The sequence below is a fragment of the Pygocentrus nattereri genome, chromosome 1 (genome assembly GCF_015220715.1).
Source record: "Pygocentrus nattereri isolate fPygNat1 chromosome 1, fPygNat1.pri, whole genome shotgun sequence".
Classification (NCBI taxonomy): Eukaryota; Metazoa; Chordata; class Actinopteri; order Characiformes; family Serrasalmidae; genus Pygocentrus; species Pygocentrus nattereri.
Window position 1 is genome coordinate 38,338,986 of NC_051211.1, and position 18,379 is coordinate 38,357,364.

An 18,379-nucleotide genomic window follows, 5' to 3' on the forward strand; every position below is an offset into this window, starting at 1 on the left:
TATATAGTCAGGTGAGTCATCCTGGATAGAGAAAACCTCAAATGATGGAATGTAGAAACTAATTGTAGAAATTTTGAAATGTAGAGAATGTAGAAACTATGCTAAAGTGCATTGACACTGTTCTGGTTCTTCAAGGGAACGGTTCTATTTGGTGATATACAGACCCATACACAGCACAAAGAACCATTTAAGCATGAACACATGGTTCAGAATATAATCATTGCCTTTACTAAAGAGCCCTTGAAGAACTATGTGTTGAGTGTAGATAGTTTATCTTGGTTACACATGTCTCGTTAAATGGGTCACCACCCAAATAACGTGATCAGCAGTGCATTAAACACCCGCCTCCCAACTGCTTAAAATGAATTCTCATTCTCTCTTCACACATTTCCAGAAAATTATCTTCTCTCTTTTTCCCCCACAAAAAAGAAATAGAATCAAATGATTTCATATACATACATGTAATGCACAAATAACCAGCCTTGAATCACTGAAAAAAAAGGTTACAGAGTGAGTGGGGAAAAAAAAAGTCTTTTATTTGTATTCATTGCATTGTAAATGTTATGATAAATGATATGATATAATGATACATTTCAGCAGAATCACTGTAATAATAAAAACAAAAACAGATTTCCCGTAAATTATAGTGTTTGATAACTTTTCTGCCCAAATAAAAACGCCTAATAGTCATCATGGAATGGGTATTCAGGATGATCGCTCCACCTTGGAAAAGAAAGAATGATCAGTCTCTACACAGTAGAGTAGACCTCACAGTCAACTGCACAGTTTATTATTTCCTCTGCTTAAATGTCAAAGTACTGGCAATGCGGCTGATTATTAACCAAACTGATTCACAAATCAGGGCAGGAAAAACATATGCAGCACCTTTGTCCCACAAGGACTGAAAACCTACATTCTATCTGCTGCATCTGTAGTGTGCCCACCTGCCCAGCGGCTTCTCTTATTTATAAGTACAAGGAACATTAAAATGACTGTCTGAAGTCTGTTACAGACACGGAAGATTGGGAATAGGTTGAAAAATGCTGGAGTCTTTCTTTAACGAGCGGACAAGTGTCCATATCTGTTACTTACATGAGCAGCTCCACAAATCGGATGTTCTTGTTCAGCCCCTCGATCTCCTTCATTTCATCATCGGTTAAAGAGAAGTCAAATATCTGAAAACAATAAATCCATGTGAGAATGAGTTTTAGAGCATACACCAGTGAGCTCAGACAGCATACAAACCTCAAAGTTTTCTTTAATGCGCTTTGGACTGAAGCTCTTGGGAATGACAACCACACCTCGCTGGACGTTGAACCTCAGGGCCACTTGTGCTGAGGTCTTCTTATACTTCTTGCCAATGGACACCAGAAGCTCATCCTCCAGCAGAGGAGGACTTTTTAAATTCACCCTGTACAAAAGAACAACATAGAAAAACATTACTGTACAGCCTGAAGTGCTATAGGCTGATCATTTTTAATTGACCAATAAAAATGTTCCAAAATAACTTGGAATAAAATCTTCCAAGAATTCCAACAGCTTAATAATTACATTGTTAAAATGTAAACAAAGTAATTCAGAGTGGTTTGATATGAAATGCTACATTCACAGAGTTAGAATTGTTCACATGGGTGGTCATAGGAACCAGGTTTGCGCTTTTATCACAATAATGGTGGAGAGGTACATACAGGGCGTAGTAAGGTTGTATAGTCCCCAAAGAAAACTACTTTTGTGTGTTTTTACAGTTATTTGCAGTCATCAACATCACAAATATTGACTCAGAAGATGTGTAGGTTCATTGATCATTTTGGATGAATAAAGTGGCTATACAGGTCCTTCTAAAAAAAATTAGCATATTGTGATAAAGTTCATTCTTTTCCATAATGTAATGATAAAAATTAAACTTTCATATATTTTAGATTCATTGCACACCAACTGAAATATTTCAGGTCTTTTATTGTTTTAATACTGATGATTTTGGCATACAGCTCATGAAAACCCAAAATTCCTATCTCACAAAATTAGCATATCATAAAAAAAAGGTTCTCTATTAACCTAATCATCTGAATCAACGAATTAACTCTAAACACCTGCAAAAGAATCCTGAGGCTTTTAAAAACTCCCAGCCTGGTTCATTACTCAAAACCGCAATCATGGGTAAGACTGCCAACCTGACTGCTGTCCAGAAGGCCATCATTGACACCCTCAAGCAAGAGGGTAAGACACAAAGAAATTTCTGAACGAATAGGCTGTTCCCAGAGTGCTGTATCAAGGCACCTCAGTGGGAAGTTTGTGGGAAGAAAAAAGTGTGGCAGAAAACGCTACACAACGAGAAGAGGTGACCGGTCCCTGAGGAAGATTGTGGAGAAGGGTCGATTCCAGACCTTGGGGGACCAGCGGAAGCAGTGGACTGAGTCTGGAGTAGAAACATCCAGAGCCACCGTGCACAGGCGAGTGCAGGAAATGGGCTACAGGTGCCGCATTCCCCAGGTCAAGCCACTTTTGAACCAGAAACAGTGGCAGAAGCGCCTGACCTGGGCTACAGAGAAGCAGCACTGGACTGTTGCTCAGTGGTCCAAAGTACTTTTTTTGGATGAAAGCAAATTTTGCATGTCATTCGGAAATCAAGGTGCCAGAGTCTGGAGGAAGACTGGGGAGAAGGAAATGCCAAAATGCCTGAAGTCCAGTGTCAAGTACCCACAGTCAGTGATGGTCTGGGGTGCCATGTCAGCTGCTGGTGTTGGTCCACTGCCTTATCAAGGGCAGGGTCAATGCAGCTAGCTGTCAGGACATTTTGGAGCACCTCATGCTTTAAGGAGATAAAAATATCATTTTTCAGCATGACCTGGCACCTGCTCACAGTGCCAAAACCACTGGTAAATGGTTTACTGACCATGATATTACTGTGCTCAATTGGCCTGCCAACTCTCCTGACCTGAACCCCATAGAGAATCGGTGGGATATTGTGAAGAGAAAGTTGAGAGACGCAAGACCCAACACTCTGGATGAGCTTAAGGCTGCTATCGAAACATCCTGGGCCTCCATAACACCTCAGCAGTGCCACAGGCTGATTGCCTCCATGCCACGCCGCACTGAAGCAGTCATTTCTGCAAAAGGATTCCCGACCAAGTATTGAGTGCATTATTTGAAGGTTGACTTTTTTTGTATTAAAAACACATTTCTTTTATTGGTCGGATGAAATATGCAAATTTTATAATGAACTTTATCACAATATGCTAATTATTTTAGAAGGACCTGTATTTGCGTTGTAGACAGCATGACAGTTATCAGCACCACTGTAGTTGGCATGTTTCTTTATCAAAACACTCAATAAATGAATTTATGCAGAATGATGAAAATCACATTTAATAGGCTTTAAATGATAAGAGCATGTTCTGTGTAGTTACCAATTGTCTGTATAGCTCTAATATGTGTTTAAAGGGTAAAAGAACATTTTATACCAGGATGGATCTCTGGACGTTCCGAGAGGACTGTATCCAACAATGATGATGTCATTCTTCTTACAAAATTCCATCATTTTAGGCTGAGTGAAGTATGGGTGGCATTCAATCTATAGTTAACAAGTTAACCACAGTTCTTATTTATTGCAGATATATTAACAGATTTCAAGCAACAAACATACAATAAAAGAATTCCACACATTATTAACCCATTAACGTAGATATCAGTAATGGTAGGTATCATTTGGATCGTATGTTCTCTGAGCTGTGACGTTTTTCTTTATCACACTAAATGTAGTTGGTCGTAATTAGGTTATTTCTTCATGTAACGATGCTTCTGGCTGTTGGATTACATTACAAAATTATGTTTTGTTTAAGCTACACCAACGGTTCTTCCCAACATGCATTACTGAGACGTGGATATGTTGGTTATCACACTGCCAAGGATTACCTGGTTTGTTACAGGTTTGTGCTTCAGACCTGGCTTATTCAGGATCAACTCCAGTTGCCTCTTGTTGAAGTTGGACACTCCAAGAGATTTGGTCAGACCTGCATCTTTACAGGCTTCTAAAGCCTGAGGACAGAAAAAATAAACAAAGGAAAAAACACATTTTGGGTACAGAGTCGTGTTTTTCGACCATGGAATACAATAAAATGCCATGACCTACACAGCAATACAGTGCTTCAAATGCTCCAAAGATCACTGTGACTTTTGAAAGCAGGCCAAGAAGAGCACATTTTACAGGTTAGACTTTGGTCTTCAGTGTGAAAATAACTTGTCATACCTTGTTCTGTCTCTCACATCAAAGCCACTGTAAAACATCAGTCTGAAATCTTAATTCAACAAATTAAGATGTTTACTGGCCTCCCATGTAGCACAAAGGTCTGTGTCATGGTATACCTCCTTCCCATTCTCATCTTTTGGATAGAAGACGTCTCCTGGCTAAAGGAATTGAATAAATTCATACACAGTTCATTCAAATACAACTTAAATATCTGCAAAAACTTCATTTCATTCATTTAGTTTGCATTGGAATTATTTGTGATCAGGACAACACCTTGAAGGCCAGGGGCAGTTCAATGATGTAGAGGTCCACATAGTCCAGCTCCAGGGTTTTGAGAGTTCGCTTTAGTGCCGGCATTACAAGTTCTGGAGGGTGGAAAGTGTTCCATAGCTGCCATAAAAAAAAAAAAATAATAATCTGTGGGTAGATTATTGCATATTTAATAGAATAAAGTCATGCACCTCAATAACTTCATACACAACAGAGTGAAGAGTAACTTGCCGGTCTTGACATCTGCTATTATACAACAATTCACCAATGGCTGATTATACCTTACAGGAATGCTGTTACCTTTCCACAGTAGAAAACGTCCTCTCTCTTGACTGTTCCATCAGCAATTTTTTCTCGGATGGCTTGGCCTACTTCATGTTCATTGAAATACACTAAAGCTCCGTCAATATGCCTGTATCCAACATCAATGGCATACTTCACTGATTCACATGCCGTTCCTTTTGGAGTCTATAATAAAGTAATACTATTTTGTGTGTCACACATAAATGCACTCACTGGATCATATCATTTCACTATTAAGTGCAGATAGATTTAAAAAAAAATGAAATAGTAGTTATTAAGATTTTGTAATGAAATATATTGCTCCTTACTGTCCTAGGATCTCCATAGGTCCCAAGCCCCATGAGAGGGATTTTGAACCCATCACTCAGGGTGACTGAGTGGCTCTCAGCTGTCAATGTCATATTTCCTTTGATCTTTCTTTTGTTCCTTCCCAAGATTAGCAGGTCATACAAAGAAGGAACTCCCGGGTGCTTCAAGGAGAAACCAGTTCTGCAAAGACACCCACCTCGACAAAGGTCTTGCAGAACTGCAAAAGTTAATCAGTAACGCCCATACTGCTCCATTTACTGTACGATTGTTGATCCCCAAGTATGAGTGCCCCCTGGTGGCTGTTCATTCTCTGCACAGCAATCCAAACCCCTCATTTCTCATCGAAGTGACAATGCTGATTTAGTACAAATATTTTAGTACAAATAAAATCAACATTCTCTCAGCAATTGCACCGTTTTTGTGTTACGAGCCTTGCAGAGCTTGTATATATATATATATATATATATATATATATGTGTGGGTGTTGTGTCTGTTTAAACATTACATACAGGGTCACAAGAGCAGAGAAACAGGTTAAATGCTAACATGCTGACAATTTTACATTGAACTCTATGGGAAAACGCTAACAATGCTAACTGAGGCTAGTACTGCCTTTTGACCATCAGTGGATAAGAAATATAATCGAACACAGGCTACTATGGCTAGGATTTCGATTTATACAGCCTTAGAACCATAACCAAACAAATATAACAATGTGAAATGGCAAGGAGTTGTGCTTTAAAAAGCTAACACTGTGAACTACCCATCATGTCATTACTTTGGCTCTTGCTCTCAGAGAATTATAAACTTCCACTTTGCTCAACTTAACTCACATGTAAAAATACATGTTTATACAATCCACAGATCGAACAAATGTACATTTTGTGTACTTTAGCACCTTTCTCACCTGTAAACAGGGTGGAAAAGATGAGACACTAAGCAGTGTGGCTTGTCTGTGCAACAGCTTCTGAAATCTGAGAAGCTTGCGAGCAGCTGTAATTACCCAACACCACAGCACACCCTACAGGGCATCTCCGCAACAGAAATATACAAAAACAATCACAAATGTGACCAACACTTTGTGGGTGTTACACTCTCCCTGACAAAAGAAAATGCCTCTTGGCATTAATCAACCCCTTTCCTTAACTTCTTCCTTTATCTCTGCTTTAATTAACATAGGTGGTATAGGGATAAGATACACATGTGAATGGTGCATAAGAGTGGGGTGGAGGAGTTGCAGATAGGAATGGTGGCGTGAAGCGGTTTACTGGATTGCATATGAGTAAGTGAGGCACAGTGTAAGCTGCAATTGTGTTTATTCTTGGGTACGACTGAATGGAAGGTTGGCCTAATGCTTCATACGTGAAAACCCTGGTTTCACGGTCAGATTCTTTTTCTTTTGATTTTTCCTGAACAGGTATCCTCAACCAATAGCTTCCCAGGCTTCGCTCATCCTCAGAATCAGTTGAATCACTGGCAGACGTAGGATTTTCTGGGTCTCTACTTGCTAATGGGTATGTTGGTTTGGATGGCATCTTGACTGGTGACTTGGCTGGTACTGGCTGTGTAAAGACAGGTAGGTCATTTACAAGTAACAACAGATTGTGATGCAGTGTTCTTGTTTTCTGAGGGTTACACGTTTCAGGGGCGACCACATACACTGGATTGTCTCCGACTTGCTCCTTCCTTGGTTTTGCGCATGGTCAGCTGGGTTTGTCATGCTGCGTTCTTCACCTGAAGCAGCTGGCAGAGTGGTCTGGCTATCCGTTAAAAGTCCTGTATAAAGGATCGGTAATAGCTTAGGAACCCCAAGAGTTTCCTGGCCTCGCCAACAGTCTGTGGTGTTTTGTCCTTTAGGCACAGCACGGCATCCAAATCCTTTGGGTCTATTCTCACGGACACCAGACAACCAACGTATCTTACTTCCTGCCTGAAAAGGTCACACTTCTCAGGTCCGAGCTTTACTCCATGGACTTGAAGTGCTCTGAGGACTTTTCTGACCCCCTCCACACTTTTCTGACCCCTTCCACACATCAAAGGACTTTGCATAGCAAAGTACATCATCAAGGTATGGGACACAACACTCATCTCTGAGGGTATCCAACATTTCCTCCATGCTCCGCTGGAATATACTATTATTGGTGATAAATCAAACGGGACCGGTACTCATTCATAGAGTTCCCAGGGCGTGATGAAGGCAGTGTAGTGTCTGGAACTCTCAGCAATGAAGCCTTGATGGTATGCCTTTCCTTGGTCCAAAATACTGAACCACGAATATCCACCCAGTGTGTTGATATCCCCAATATGAGGCAGAGGATGTCTGTCTGGGATTGTCTTTTGATTCAGAAGTCGATAATCGAGGCAAAGACGAAGTGTCCCATCCTTCTTACGGACACAGACAATGGGAGCAGAATATGGGGACTTGGATTTAACTATCCACCCTTTTGCCAAAAGATCCTGGATGTACTCCTTAACTTCTTTAAACAGCGGTTTTGGCACTGATGAACTGACGCTGTCCTGGAAAACTGTCTTTAAGGCTTATGGACATTTGCAAGCTCGAAATGCATCCCACATCACTGCTGTCCCTTGCAAAAGCTGGTGACTCCTCAAATAACATCTGTTTGACAGTATCTTGCTGTCTCTGATCCAGATGACTAATGTTGACTGGTGGATGCCATAGCTGTGGTGGAGGAGCCTTGTCAATGGATGCTGTTATAATACTTTGAACATTCACCTTGGGTGTTTGATCTTTTGCTGAATCAGTCTGAATGACTATCAATTGGCTGAATGGTATCCATTATGGACCTCTGTGGCAGGGTTATATCACGGTTTGTATGGTTCCCCACTGGTACAGAGACATATTGGTTCCTAGCATTCTTTACCTCCAACAGGCCCTCTCCTACATCCAGTGGGTCCAGCAGTGCATTGTTCTCATCAGGCTCAAACAGCATTAAGGAGTCAAGTGGGTTCATGTTGTATGGAATCCTACATTTCACCCACGCTACCTGTCCAGCAGGGACAACAAAATCCTGTTGACTGACTCCAAGGCGTCCCTCTGAGCTGATGGGTTTTCTTATCTGTACAAAGTTTACTAGAGTCTTGGCTTCACTACTCGAGATTGAGACAGCTCCACTCAGCAGATTCACAAGTGTGGGCATCACACGCTCTGGCTTACCCCTAATGAATTCTTCTATGACATTAAATCCAAGCAGTGGCCTCTCAAGTGGTAGGTGACTCACTAAGAAGGGGACATTAATAGACAAACTAGGGTCTTCTGTACCAGGAAGATTGACATTGATGGCCACCCAGCCTGTAAATGGTATGAGGTCACCATTGACAGCATACACTTCAAGCTCTTCATCACCCGCAAGGAGCTCAGTGAGTGGCCTTGTGTCATGACTAGGTAGGTATTGGTCTTTCCAACTCTGGTCAATGATGCTTACTTGGGCCCCTGTGTCAAGCAAGGCTGCCACTGCTAACCCGTTTAGGTTACAGTGTATAATGGCTTTCTTCCCAATGAGCTTTACAACATGCTCACTTTCATTGACTGGCAACTCAGGTGTAGACGAAAGGTGAGTCAGGTTTGGTTCCCAGGGTTTGTATTTTGTGGACACATGTTAACATGGCTCCAGCCCTCCATGTTAGACTCTGAAGACTGGATGTCGTTACAGTGGGACTCTGTTGACCCGGTCACAGGTGGTCCCTTGCCAATGACTGGCTCCAGTTTCCCGGATGTTCAGATTTCTTTAGACAGCCGATGGCTCTGTGTCCCTCATCACCACAGATAAAGCAGTGACTGCAGTGGGGTAAGCCTCCTTCCACACATTTTGGACACCCATATGTTTTCTGTCTCTTTGATAAATGTGGATTATTCATCTGGCACTTACAGGTGTGTTCTGGTTTACCCTGTCCTGCCTGCCGCATCGAGTCAACAACAATGGTGAGAGCATCAATCTTTTCACTAAGTTGTTTCAACGGGTCTTTCTTACTTTTACTTTCAGGAGCATCCTGACTGAGGTTGCAGGTTTTAGGAGCGTCCATTTCGAGCTGAGCACTGTGTGCCACTGTCGGTTTAGCTCTGTGCATCATGCCTAATCTGCGCTGCCTTTCAGTTTCGTCACTGGTAATCTTTGTTACTTGTCTCAAAATTGCCTCATCAGTCACCACACTGTCTGACAGAAGTGGCTTCAATTCTCCGCGGACATCATTGTATTTATGGCCAAGTCCCTGATATATGGTGTGTAGAAAGACACCCTGGACTGTTTCTGGATTATACCTTATGTCAGTATTAGCTTGCTTCGATGCAAAGAGGACTTTTTGTTTAAGCCCCATTACTCTGTAATGGAATTGGTGTGGTGTCTCTGACTCTGTTTCGCACACATTAGATCTTGCAGTAGTTCTGTACTACTTTTCTCCCCTAAGTATGATTGTAGATATATCTTCAGCTCTGTGATGGTCATGTCCTCCTTGCTCATGAGCAAATCTTAGAAATTTCCAGGTTTCACTATTCTCAACACACTCCTGACGATCTCTGTCTCACTAAAGTTCTCTCTGATACCCTCTTCAATCTGCTTGTGTATATTATTATAAGTGATGTCTGAGCCATGGTCACCAATTTGACCCCCCTGTATCTTAAACTCCCTACGATGAAGGTAAGAGAGATCTCTTAGGGAGACCAATGTATCATTTGGCGTGTGTGGGTGCTTTTCAGACTGAGACATGTGTGGTGTTTTACCGGTGAGTGTAACCGTGTGTGCACTTTCAATTGAGGTGGAGGGTGGTGTGGACATGGTTGTGTACTGTTGGAGCATTCTACCTTACTGTTGGTAACTTGCCAGTATTCTCTGTAAATCTGGATGAGAGGAGTCACCCATGTTAATGGTAGCTATGTTGGGTGGACAAGTGTGTGTTGTCGTGGCAGACAGGTGTGTGGTGTCTCCAAGGTCTAGGTCTGGAGTAGCTGGGGAAGCTAGTACATTAGCGTTATGTGAGTTTGCGCCTGCTTCCGTTTGGGCTAACTGAGAAGCAGTACCATGAGATGCAATGATTTCATTAACCACATCCTTCAACACTAACAATGAACTCATACCCATGACTTCTGATTCAAGTAAAGATTTGCTGTACATAAAAGAGCTTACATATTCAAAGCAACCCTCAAGGTCTGTGGCGCTGAGCTTTGAGACGTCTCTCTCTCTGGCACAGGGGCAATGGTTTTAGCGATCTGAAAGACTTCATCCGCCGACAGTGTGAAGAGGCTTCTTCTGATTTCCCACACCAGACTCTTCCTTTCATCGTCTGTCTTGGCATCTTTCTTCTCCATCCTGCTTGTCCCACCTCCGAAGTAAGCCTTCACCGTACACTTGGCGCAGCCTCAGCTCTCTTTGATCCTGGATGTCAGAAATCACTGGATCAGCTTCCCACCACAAGGGGGCGCCGATCCCGGACAAACCCCCAAGAATTTGTTACACTTCCCGATCAGTGTGAACAGATTAAACACCTGTAAACAGGGTGGAAAAGATGAGACACGAGGCAGTGTGGCTTGTCTGTGCAACAGCTTCTCAAATCTGTTCTTTATTAAACAATACTTTTTTTTTTAATAGTCTCTTTCTCGTGCTTCCTGTCCTTATTACTTCCAGTTCTAAATCCATATCAATAATAAGTACACTGCTCAAAAAAATAAAGGGAACCCTCAAATAACACATCGTAGATCTGAATGAATGAAATATTCTCATTGAATACTTTGTTCTGTACAAAGTTGAATGTGCTGACAAACAAAAATCATCAATGGAAATCAAATTTTATTAAAAAATTAACCAATGGAGGCCTGGATTTGGAGTCACAAACAAAATTAAAGTGGAAAAACACACTACAGACTGATCCAACTTTGATGTAATGTCCTTAAAACAAGTCAAAATGAGGCTCAGTATTGTGTGTGGCTTCCACGTGCCTGTATGACCTCCCTACAACGCCTGGGCATGCTCCTGATGAGGTGGCGGATGGTCTCCTGAGGGATCTCCTTCCAGACCTGGACTAAAGCATCCACCAACTCCTGGACAGTCTGTGGTGCAACGTGGCGTTGGTGGATGGAGCGAGACATGATGTCCCAGATGTGTTCAATCGGATTCAGGTCTGGGGAACGGGCGGGCCGGTCCATAGCTTCGATGCCTTCATCTTGCAGGAACTGCTGACACACTCCAGCCACATTGAGGTCTAGCATTGTCCTGCATTAGGAGGAACCCAGGGCCAACCGCACCAGCATATGGTCTCACAAGGGGTCTGAGGATCTCATCTCAGTACCTAGTGGCAATCAGGCTACCTCGGGCGAGCACATGGAGGGCTGTGTGGCCCTCCACAGAAATGCCACCACACACCATTACTGACCCACTGCCAAACCGGTCATGCTGAAGGATGTTGCAGGCAGCAGGTCGCTCTCCACAGCGTCTCCAGACTCTGTCACATGTGCTCAGTGTGAACCTGCTTTCATCTGTGAAGAGCACAGGGCGCCATTGGCAATTTGCCAATCCTGGTGTTCTCTGGCAAATGCCAAGCATCCTGTACGGTGTTGGGCTGTGAGCACAACCCCCATCTGTGGACATCGGGCCCTCATACCATCCTCATGGAGTCAGTTTCTAACCACAGACACATGCACATTTGTGGCCTGCTGGAGGTCATTTTGCAAGGCTCTGGCAGTGCACCTCCTGTTCCTCCTTGCACAAAGGCAGAGGTAGCGGTCCTGCTGCTGGGTTGTTGCCCTCCTACGGCCTCCTCCACGTCTCCTGGTGTACTGGCCTGTCTCCTGGTAGCGCCTTCAGCCTCTGGACACTACGCTGACAGACACAGCAAACCTTCTTGCCACAGCTCGCATTGATGTGCCATCCTTGATGAGCTGCACTACCTGAGCCACTTGTGTGGGTTGTAGAGTCCGTCTCATGCTACCACGAGTGTGAAAGCACCACCAACATTCAAAAGTGCCCAAAACATCAGCCAGAAAGCATCGGTACTGAGAAGTGGTCTGTGGTCCCCACCTGCAGAACCACTCTTTTATTGAGTGTGTCTTGCTAATTGCCAATAATTTCCACCTGTTGTCTATTCCATTTGCACAACAGCTGTGAAATTGATTGTCAATCAGTGTTGCTTTCTAAGTGGACAGTTTGATTTCCTTGGAGTTATATTGTGTTGTTTAAGTGTTCCCTTTATTTTTTTGAGCAGTGTATATGAAAATTAACAATCCATATGCAATTATATAGACACATTCATGTATAAAATATACATTCAAAAGTGAGCAGAAATGTAGCTCTTACACTGCACCATCATGAATTCTATGAATTCTAAATGTTAGTAGTCCATTAGACCCCATCTGAATATACTCCTAAATAATGGAGGCTTAACAGTACATTCCATGTGGACATGTATAATTAGCTTGGTGAAACAGTACCACGTTTAAACACTTTTAGTACAAATAAAATCAACATTCTCTCAGCAATTGCACCGTTTTTGTGTTACGAGCCTTGCAGAGCTTATATATATATATATATATATATATATATATATATATATATATATATATATATATATATATATATATATATATGTTGTGTCTGTTTAAACATTACATACAGGGTCACAAGAGCAGAGAAACAGGTTAAATGCTAACATGCTGACAATTTTACATTGAACTCTATGGGAAAACGCTAACAATGCTAACTGAGGCTAGTACTGCCTTTTGACCAACAGTGGATCAGAAATATAATCGAACACAGGCTACTATGGCTAGGATTTGGATTTATACAGCCTTAGAACCATAACAACAAATATAACAATGTGAAATGGCAAGGAGTTGTGCTTTAAAAAGCTAACACTGTGAACTACCCATCATGTCATAACTTTGGCTCTTGCTCTCAGAGAATTATAAACTTCCACTTTGCTCAACTTAACTCACATGTAAAAATACATGTTTATACAATCCACAGATCGAACAAATGTACATTTTGTGTACTTTAGCACCTTTCTCACCTGTAAACAGGGTGGAAAAATGAGACACGAAGCAGTGTGGCTTGTCTGTGCAACAGCTTCTCAAATCTGAGAAGCAGAGTTGCGAGCAGCTGTAATTACCCAACGCCACAGCGCACCCTACAGGGCATCTCCGCAACAGCAATATGGTTTGAGCTATGCCAGCAGAAGTTCATCATTTAGTAAAACGAAATATACAAAAACAATCACAAATGTGACCAACACTTTGTGGGTGTCACACTAGCGATTTTTATGCGTGTTAATTACAATGGTTCTCTTACAATACGTCAGCTTTTTAACAGAGAAATACTTAAATTCATGTCTCTTTTGCCGCTTGTGCAGCCGATGATTTGCCGATGATTTGCATGGTATTCTGAGAATTTTCTCTTTGGTAGTGCAGCCTCTGAAAAATCTCCGTTTGAAGGGCCATGTAGCCCCAACTCTTCACTGTACCCCTCCATCTCAACAACAGTCGGGACAACCCTACCCCTAGACGTGAACGCGCAAAAGGGAGGGGTAGGGCTAAGTGTTAGGGGCAAGGGGTGAAATGGGATTGGGCCTTAACACTCTGCCGTAATGTTGATTGCCTTACTGTTTTCTTTTGCTGATTGCTTTGCTTATGACTATAAGCTGTGAAATTTCTTACAGCTAACGGGAAAAAGAAGAAAAAAAGAAAAGCTAGTGATGGCCCTCCACTTCCTGTATATAGTAGAGCACTTCAGTCATGGTTCAGGGCAACGAACTGACGACCTTCTTGTCACTAGGCTGGTTCCCTAATCAGCCCACGACTGCCCCATGAATGGAGGGGGTGGAGAGGGGGTACCTCTTCTGACCCAGGTGGCTCCAGGATCTGCAAGACTTTGATAGAGGGTTAATATATGTGGGCTAGATGAACCCTTTTTGGCGCTATATGTAATCATTTTCTTTACTAAAGAACTGTCCTTTTTAAGAGTGTACTATTATTATCACTACTAATAATAATGATAACAGCTTATAATTATTATAATAATAGTTTTTGACAATAATAATAATAATAATAATAATAATTGAGTAGCTGAAGTTGTACATGAAGCAAGAATGGGAAAGAATTCCAACTACAAAGCTTCAACAATTAGTGTCCTCAGTTCCCAAATGCTTATTGAGTGTTGTTGAAAGGTGATGTAACACAGCGGTAAACACGCCCCTGTCCCAACTTCTTTGGAACGTATTGCAGGTATCAAATTCAAAATGAGTGAATATTTGCAAAAAACAAAAAAGTTTATTTGTTTGAACATTAAATATCTTGTCTTTGTAGTGTATTCAATTGAATATAGGTTGAAAAGGATTTGCAAATCATCGTATTCTGTTTTTATTTATGTTTTAGACAACGTCCCAACTTCATTGGAATTGGGGTTGTACAATCTATTTAATTTTTTTCTACCTCCTCCAACCAATAAATTAAGTTTTCCAGGCAGGAGCTTTGTTTCTGACTCATTTAAACACACAGAAAAGGCTGAATAATGAAGCATGAGACAAAACCAAATCAGTATTATTTTGCCTTTATTTTCTGTGTATATTGGTTTAAATAAATAATTTTACTTGTAATATTGTAAATAAAGTTGACTATACTCAGTAGCTTAATGCACAAGACACGACAACCCTGAAATCAAAATAGTACAAACGGCTCTCATGCCACAATGGAATGTACAAACAATCAACATTTAAATGACGGGCAATAATTCAAAAACTTACTTTTTACACTCCAGACCGTTAAAATAATCATAAATACACATAAATGTACTAATGCTCCATTCATTTTACAGATTTGCTCCTTTTAAGATTTTTCTAGACTCTCAACAACGCTGTGCTTCATCTTAAGATGTTAATCTTTAACACTTTAAAAGTTAATCTAAGATTCCAGATGCTAAACCTACTTTTCAAAAGGAGTTTCTGCATCTGTCTCTTCCCTTATGGAAAAAAAAAACAGAAGCATTAACATTAAAACCTGATGAATCTGCTTTCTAATAGACCACTGTAGTCGTGTCGTCATTTTGTAGTCGGCGCTATGTTCTTATGCCCATATTAGGAACTCCGGGTCGAAGATTTATTTCTCTATGGCCAGAATGCATAGTGTTTTCGAAAAATCACCTGTGTCGCACCCTGTGTTACATACAAATATATTAATATCACTGCTCACCCCTGATAAACTGATTTAGGCTCTCAGAATATCCTGATTATTATTTTAATGCTGGTACCATTTTACTGAAGGCATTTTCTCAGGACATTTGCCAGGTTTTGGTTGGCCTTTTCCGTTCCACCTTAAGTGATGCAGCGATCACTGCTGCGCCATTTAAGGTGGAACGGGAAATTTCGACCAAGCAGTCGGAGAAAAAGAACCTGACTGCAGTTGAAAGGCATGATATGAGCAGGCTTCACTGTTATTTGAGTTATACATTTGAGTTACATCATTTTTTTTTTCCTGTTTCACCGAACTAACAGAGTATTTTGTCTCATTTGCTAGTGTTTGTGATGGCTAGCCACAGCTGCTACAGCATTTAAGGTGGAACGGGAACACTCAAACAAAAAGCTGCGAGAAAAGAAGCTACATTCAGCCTCGTAGTTTTAACATGGGTAGTATTTTTGATCAAATTGATGTGCGGTAGTTTTAGCTCACATGTAGCAATATTAGCATTATAACGTTAGCTCTTTACGACCTCGTAATTCGGAGGATCCAGTGGTATTCTGGAGAAAAATATACATAGGACAAAACAGAGGCGACTTTTCGAAAACCCTATTCATTCTGGCCATAGAAAAATGAGGTTTGGACCCGGAGTTCCTAATATGGGCATAACGAGGACTACAGAATGATGCACGACTACAGCGGTTTGTGGGTTAGTGATGGGAATTACGGCTCTTTTTTGAGAGCCGGTTCTTTTGGCTCGGCTCACTAAAAAGAGCCGGCTCTTTCGGCTCCCAAGTGGCTCCTCAGATTTTTTGTTGCTTAAATTATTAAACAAATATGTGTAAAATGAATTGTTAACATAAAAACATACATTATATCAAATGGTTATTTATACTCAACATAGAACAGAGTGCTACAAAAATAAATTATAAAATACAACAAAAGAAAAGACCCATCTCAATTAGACAAAAAGGCCCCATCTCTGATTGTGTATATTATTTGCAAATTTGCAACCATGTACAGTGAAACACCACTTCAACAAAACACCACTCCAACAAAATATAAATTCAAAGCAGAATCCAGGTGAAAGTTTTTTCCAAGTCTAGTGAAGATTGGCGTTCAGAAAAACCAAGGGTCTCAGCGTTGCAGGGTTGAACCTATTTCTCCTTTCTGTTATAATCTGCCCTGTTTTGGAGAAGATTCTCTCTGAGGGGACAGATGTTGCTACAATACACAGTCTACGTGCCATCACATGTGTAAGACGTGGGTAGACTGAACATTTGGTTTCCCACCAGCTCAGTGGGTCTGCACTTCTCTGTAAAAGGGGCTCCTCAAGATATGATCTCAATTCCACCATTGCATCTGCTGATGGATTCCTTGAACTTTCACCAGTTGCTCGTTCTTCCAAAAACCTCCAAACTGCAGATGCTTGTGGTTCCTCTTGTTCATGCTCTGCTGCTTCTTCTCCCCCTTGGCCCCCTGGCAGTGGACTTGACTGGCTGGATCTTGCTGCTGCTGCGGTTATTCTCTGAAGAGCTTCATCAACTGCTCTATTGTCATTGAAGGCCAGTTTTTTGAATCTTGGGTCAAGAATGGTGGTTTCTGACAGAACAGTGTTATATTCCATTCTGTGGAATTTTCTTTCCATGCATGCACAGAGAGCATCCACTAACTCCTTCACTTTCCCCGTGGTTACTCTGGTCTGGTGCTCAGCTGTCACTCTCTGCAGACCCTTGCACAGGATAAACATTTTAGAGGCTGTAACATCGCTGAAAAAGAGTAAACAATAAGTGTTAAACTATACATTACATTATAATATATCCAGTCATGTCTAATCTGCTTCTCACACTAATAATACTAATAGTTTCTGAATCCTTTGTCTTCCACGACTGAAAATGACTGAAAATCTTGTGCAATCATTTTTAGCCAGTTCCTCAACAATTGTCTTTTGTTTAGCTGGGGTCATGGCCTTTTGCAAAAACTGGCTCATGGAGCTCTGGGTTGTAGGTTTAGGTGGTTGTGGTGGTGTAGTGGGTGTAGACATTGTAGGAGCTTCAACACTTGCAGTAGACACACTGGCATCTTCATTAATAGCAGGTTCTCTTGCTTGTCTTTTCTCTTCTAATTGCACGGATGGATGAACAGTTCTCATATGCCTGTGCAGGTTGTTTGTGGAGCCTGCTCGATATGAAATTTGAGCTTTGAAGTCTACAGTCTGCCTTTGAGCTGTCTATCACATTAAAATGTCTCCAAACTTTACTACGTTTTCTGTGACTCATTTCCCTCACCGTTCCAGCGTGTAGCCTCTGTCTATATAAAGCGCAACTTTCTCTCTCTCTCTTTCTCGTCTCCGAGCGAACTTTGCAGGTGCCTCTCCCTCTCTCGTGTTCGTGTGCTCACTGTGCGGAGTGTCTGTAGCCCCGCCCCGCCCCTCCCGCTCAGTGTAGACACACAGACGCTGCCACACATCTTAAGCAATCACGTGCGGCTTCCAAAAAAAAAGAACGGCTCACAATCAGGATCCGGTGTTCTGTCGAATTGTGCTGCTCATCGAGCTGTCCTACTTCGATTTACTGCGCATGCGTACATCGCTTTCTAAGCTAATTTGTAGGAAGGCTCATCAATTCTTGCTACCTTGGTTAGAAAGTGTGTAATTAATGGTGAGTGTTTATTGCTTTTAATGAATTTAATACTTTACAGTATTACTACTGTATATTTACTGTAAACGCAAAAGTAATTTGCATTTTAGACATTTGTTAACGCCGCAGAAATGTTAGAAAAGTATGGCACATGTTTTACTGTTGAAATCGTTAGGGTTAGCGCGTACGGTGACAGAAAGCGTAATAAAATCGATATGTGCTACCCCTAATATAATACAGGTAGGAGGATCTGACACTATTTTTAGCCTATCGATATGTGCTACCCCTAATATCACAAAATAGTCGTTCACTTCAAAGAGCCGGCTCTTAGAGCCGGATCGTTCGTGACCGACCCATCACTACTGTGGTTACCACTAGAGACCACTAGATGTAGAACACGGTAACCTAGGGATTCAAAGCAAGGATGAGGTTATGGGACTT

General features: G+C 41.6%; 1 protein-coding gene across 2 annotated transcripts; it reads right to left on the bottom strand.

The window, feature by feature from the left end:
* Positions 1-511: 511 nt before the first annotated feature.
* On the bottom strand, positions 512-5,521 carry LOC108425343 (aldo-keto reductase family 1 member D1-like). Of its 2 annotated transcripts, none has more exons than XM_017693923.2 (9): positions 5,128-5,521; positions 4,817-4,928; positions 4,520-4,636; positions 4,327-4,404; positions 3,913-4,035; positions 3,462-3,571; positions 1,246-1,411; positions 1,093-1,175; positions 512-723 (listed from the first exon to the last, which is right to left on the bottom strand). In XM_017693923.2, exons 1-9 carry the CDS (start codon positions 5,178-5,180, stop codon positions 681-683), a joined length of 885 nt encoding a protein of 294 aa, XP_017549412.1. In that variant the 5' UTR covers positions 5,181-5,521; the 3' UTR covers positions 512-680. The 2 variants fall into 2 exon arrangements, with proteins under 2 accessions (XP_017549412.1, XP_017549411.1); XM_017693922.2 differs by having other exon boundaries at positions 4,817-4,984; positions 5,128-5,512.
* Positions 5,522-18,379: the final 12,858 nt, after the last annotated feature.

What these genes read in the sequence shown, in the direction of transcription:
- LOC108425343 (XM_017693922.2), bottom strand. Translation starts at nt 5,220, where the DNA reads ATGACATTGACAGCTGAGAGCCACTCAGTCACCCTGAGTGATGGGTTC. An exon ending in ACGTCCAGAGATCCATCCTG is followed by an intron (nt 1,412 to 3,461) that starts GTATAAAATGTT and finishes TCTTTTGTACAG; the next exon opens with GGTGAATTTAAAAAGTCCTC. An exon ending in GCATTAAAGAAAACTTTGAG is followed by an intron (nt 1,176 to 1,245) that starts GTTTGTATGCTG and finishes TATTGTTTTCAG; the next exon opens with ATATTTGACTTCTCTTTAAC.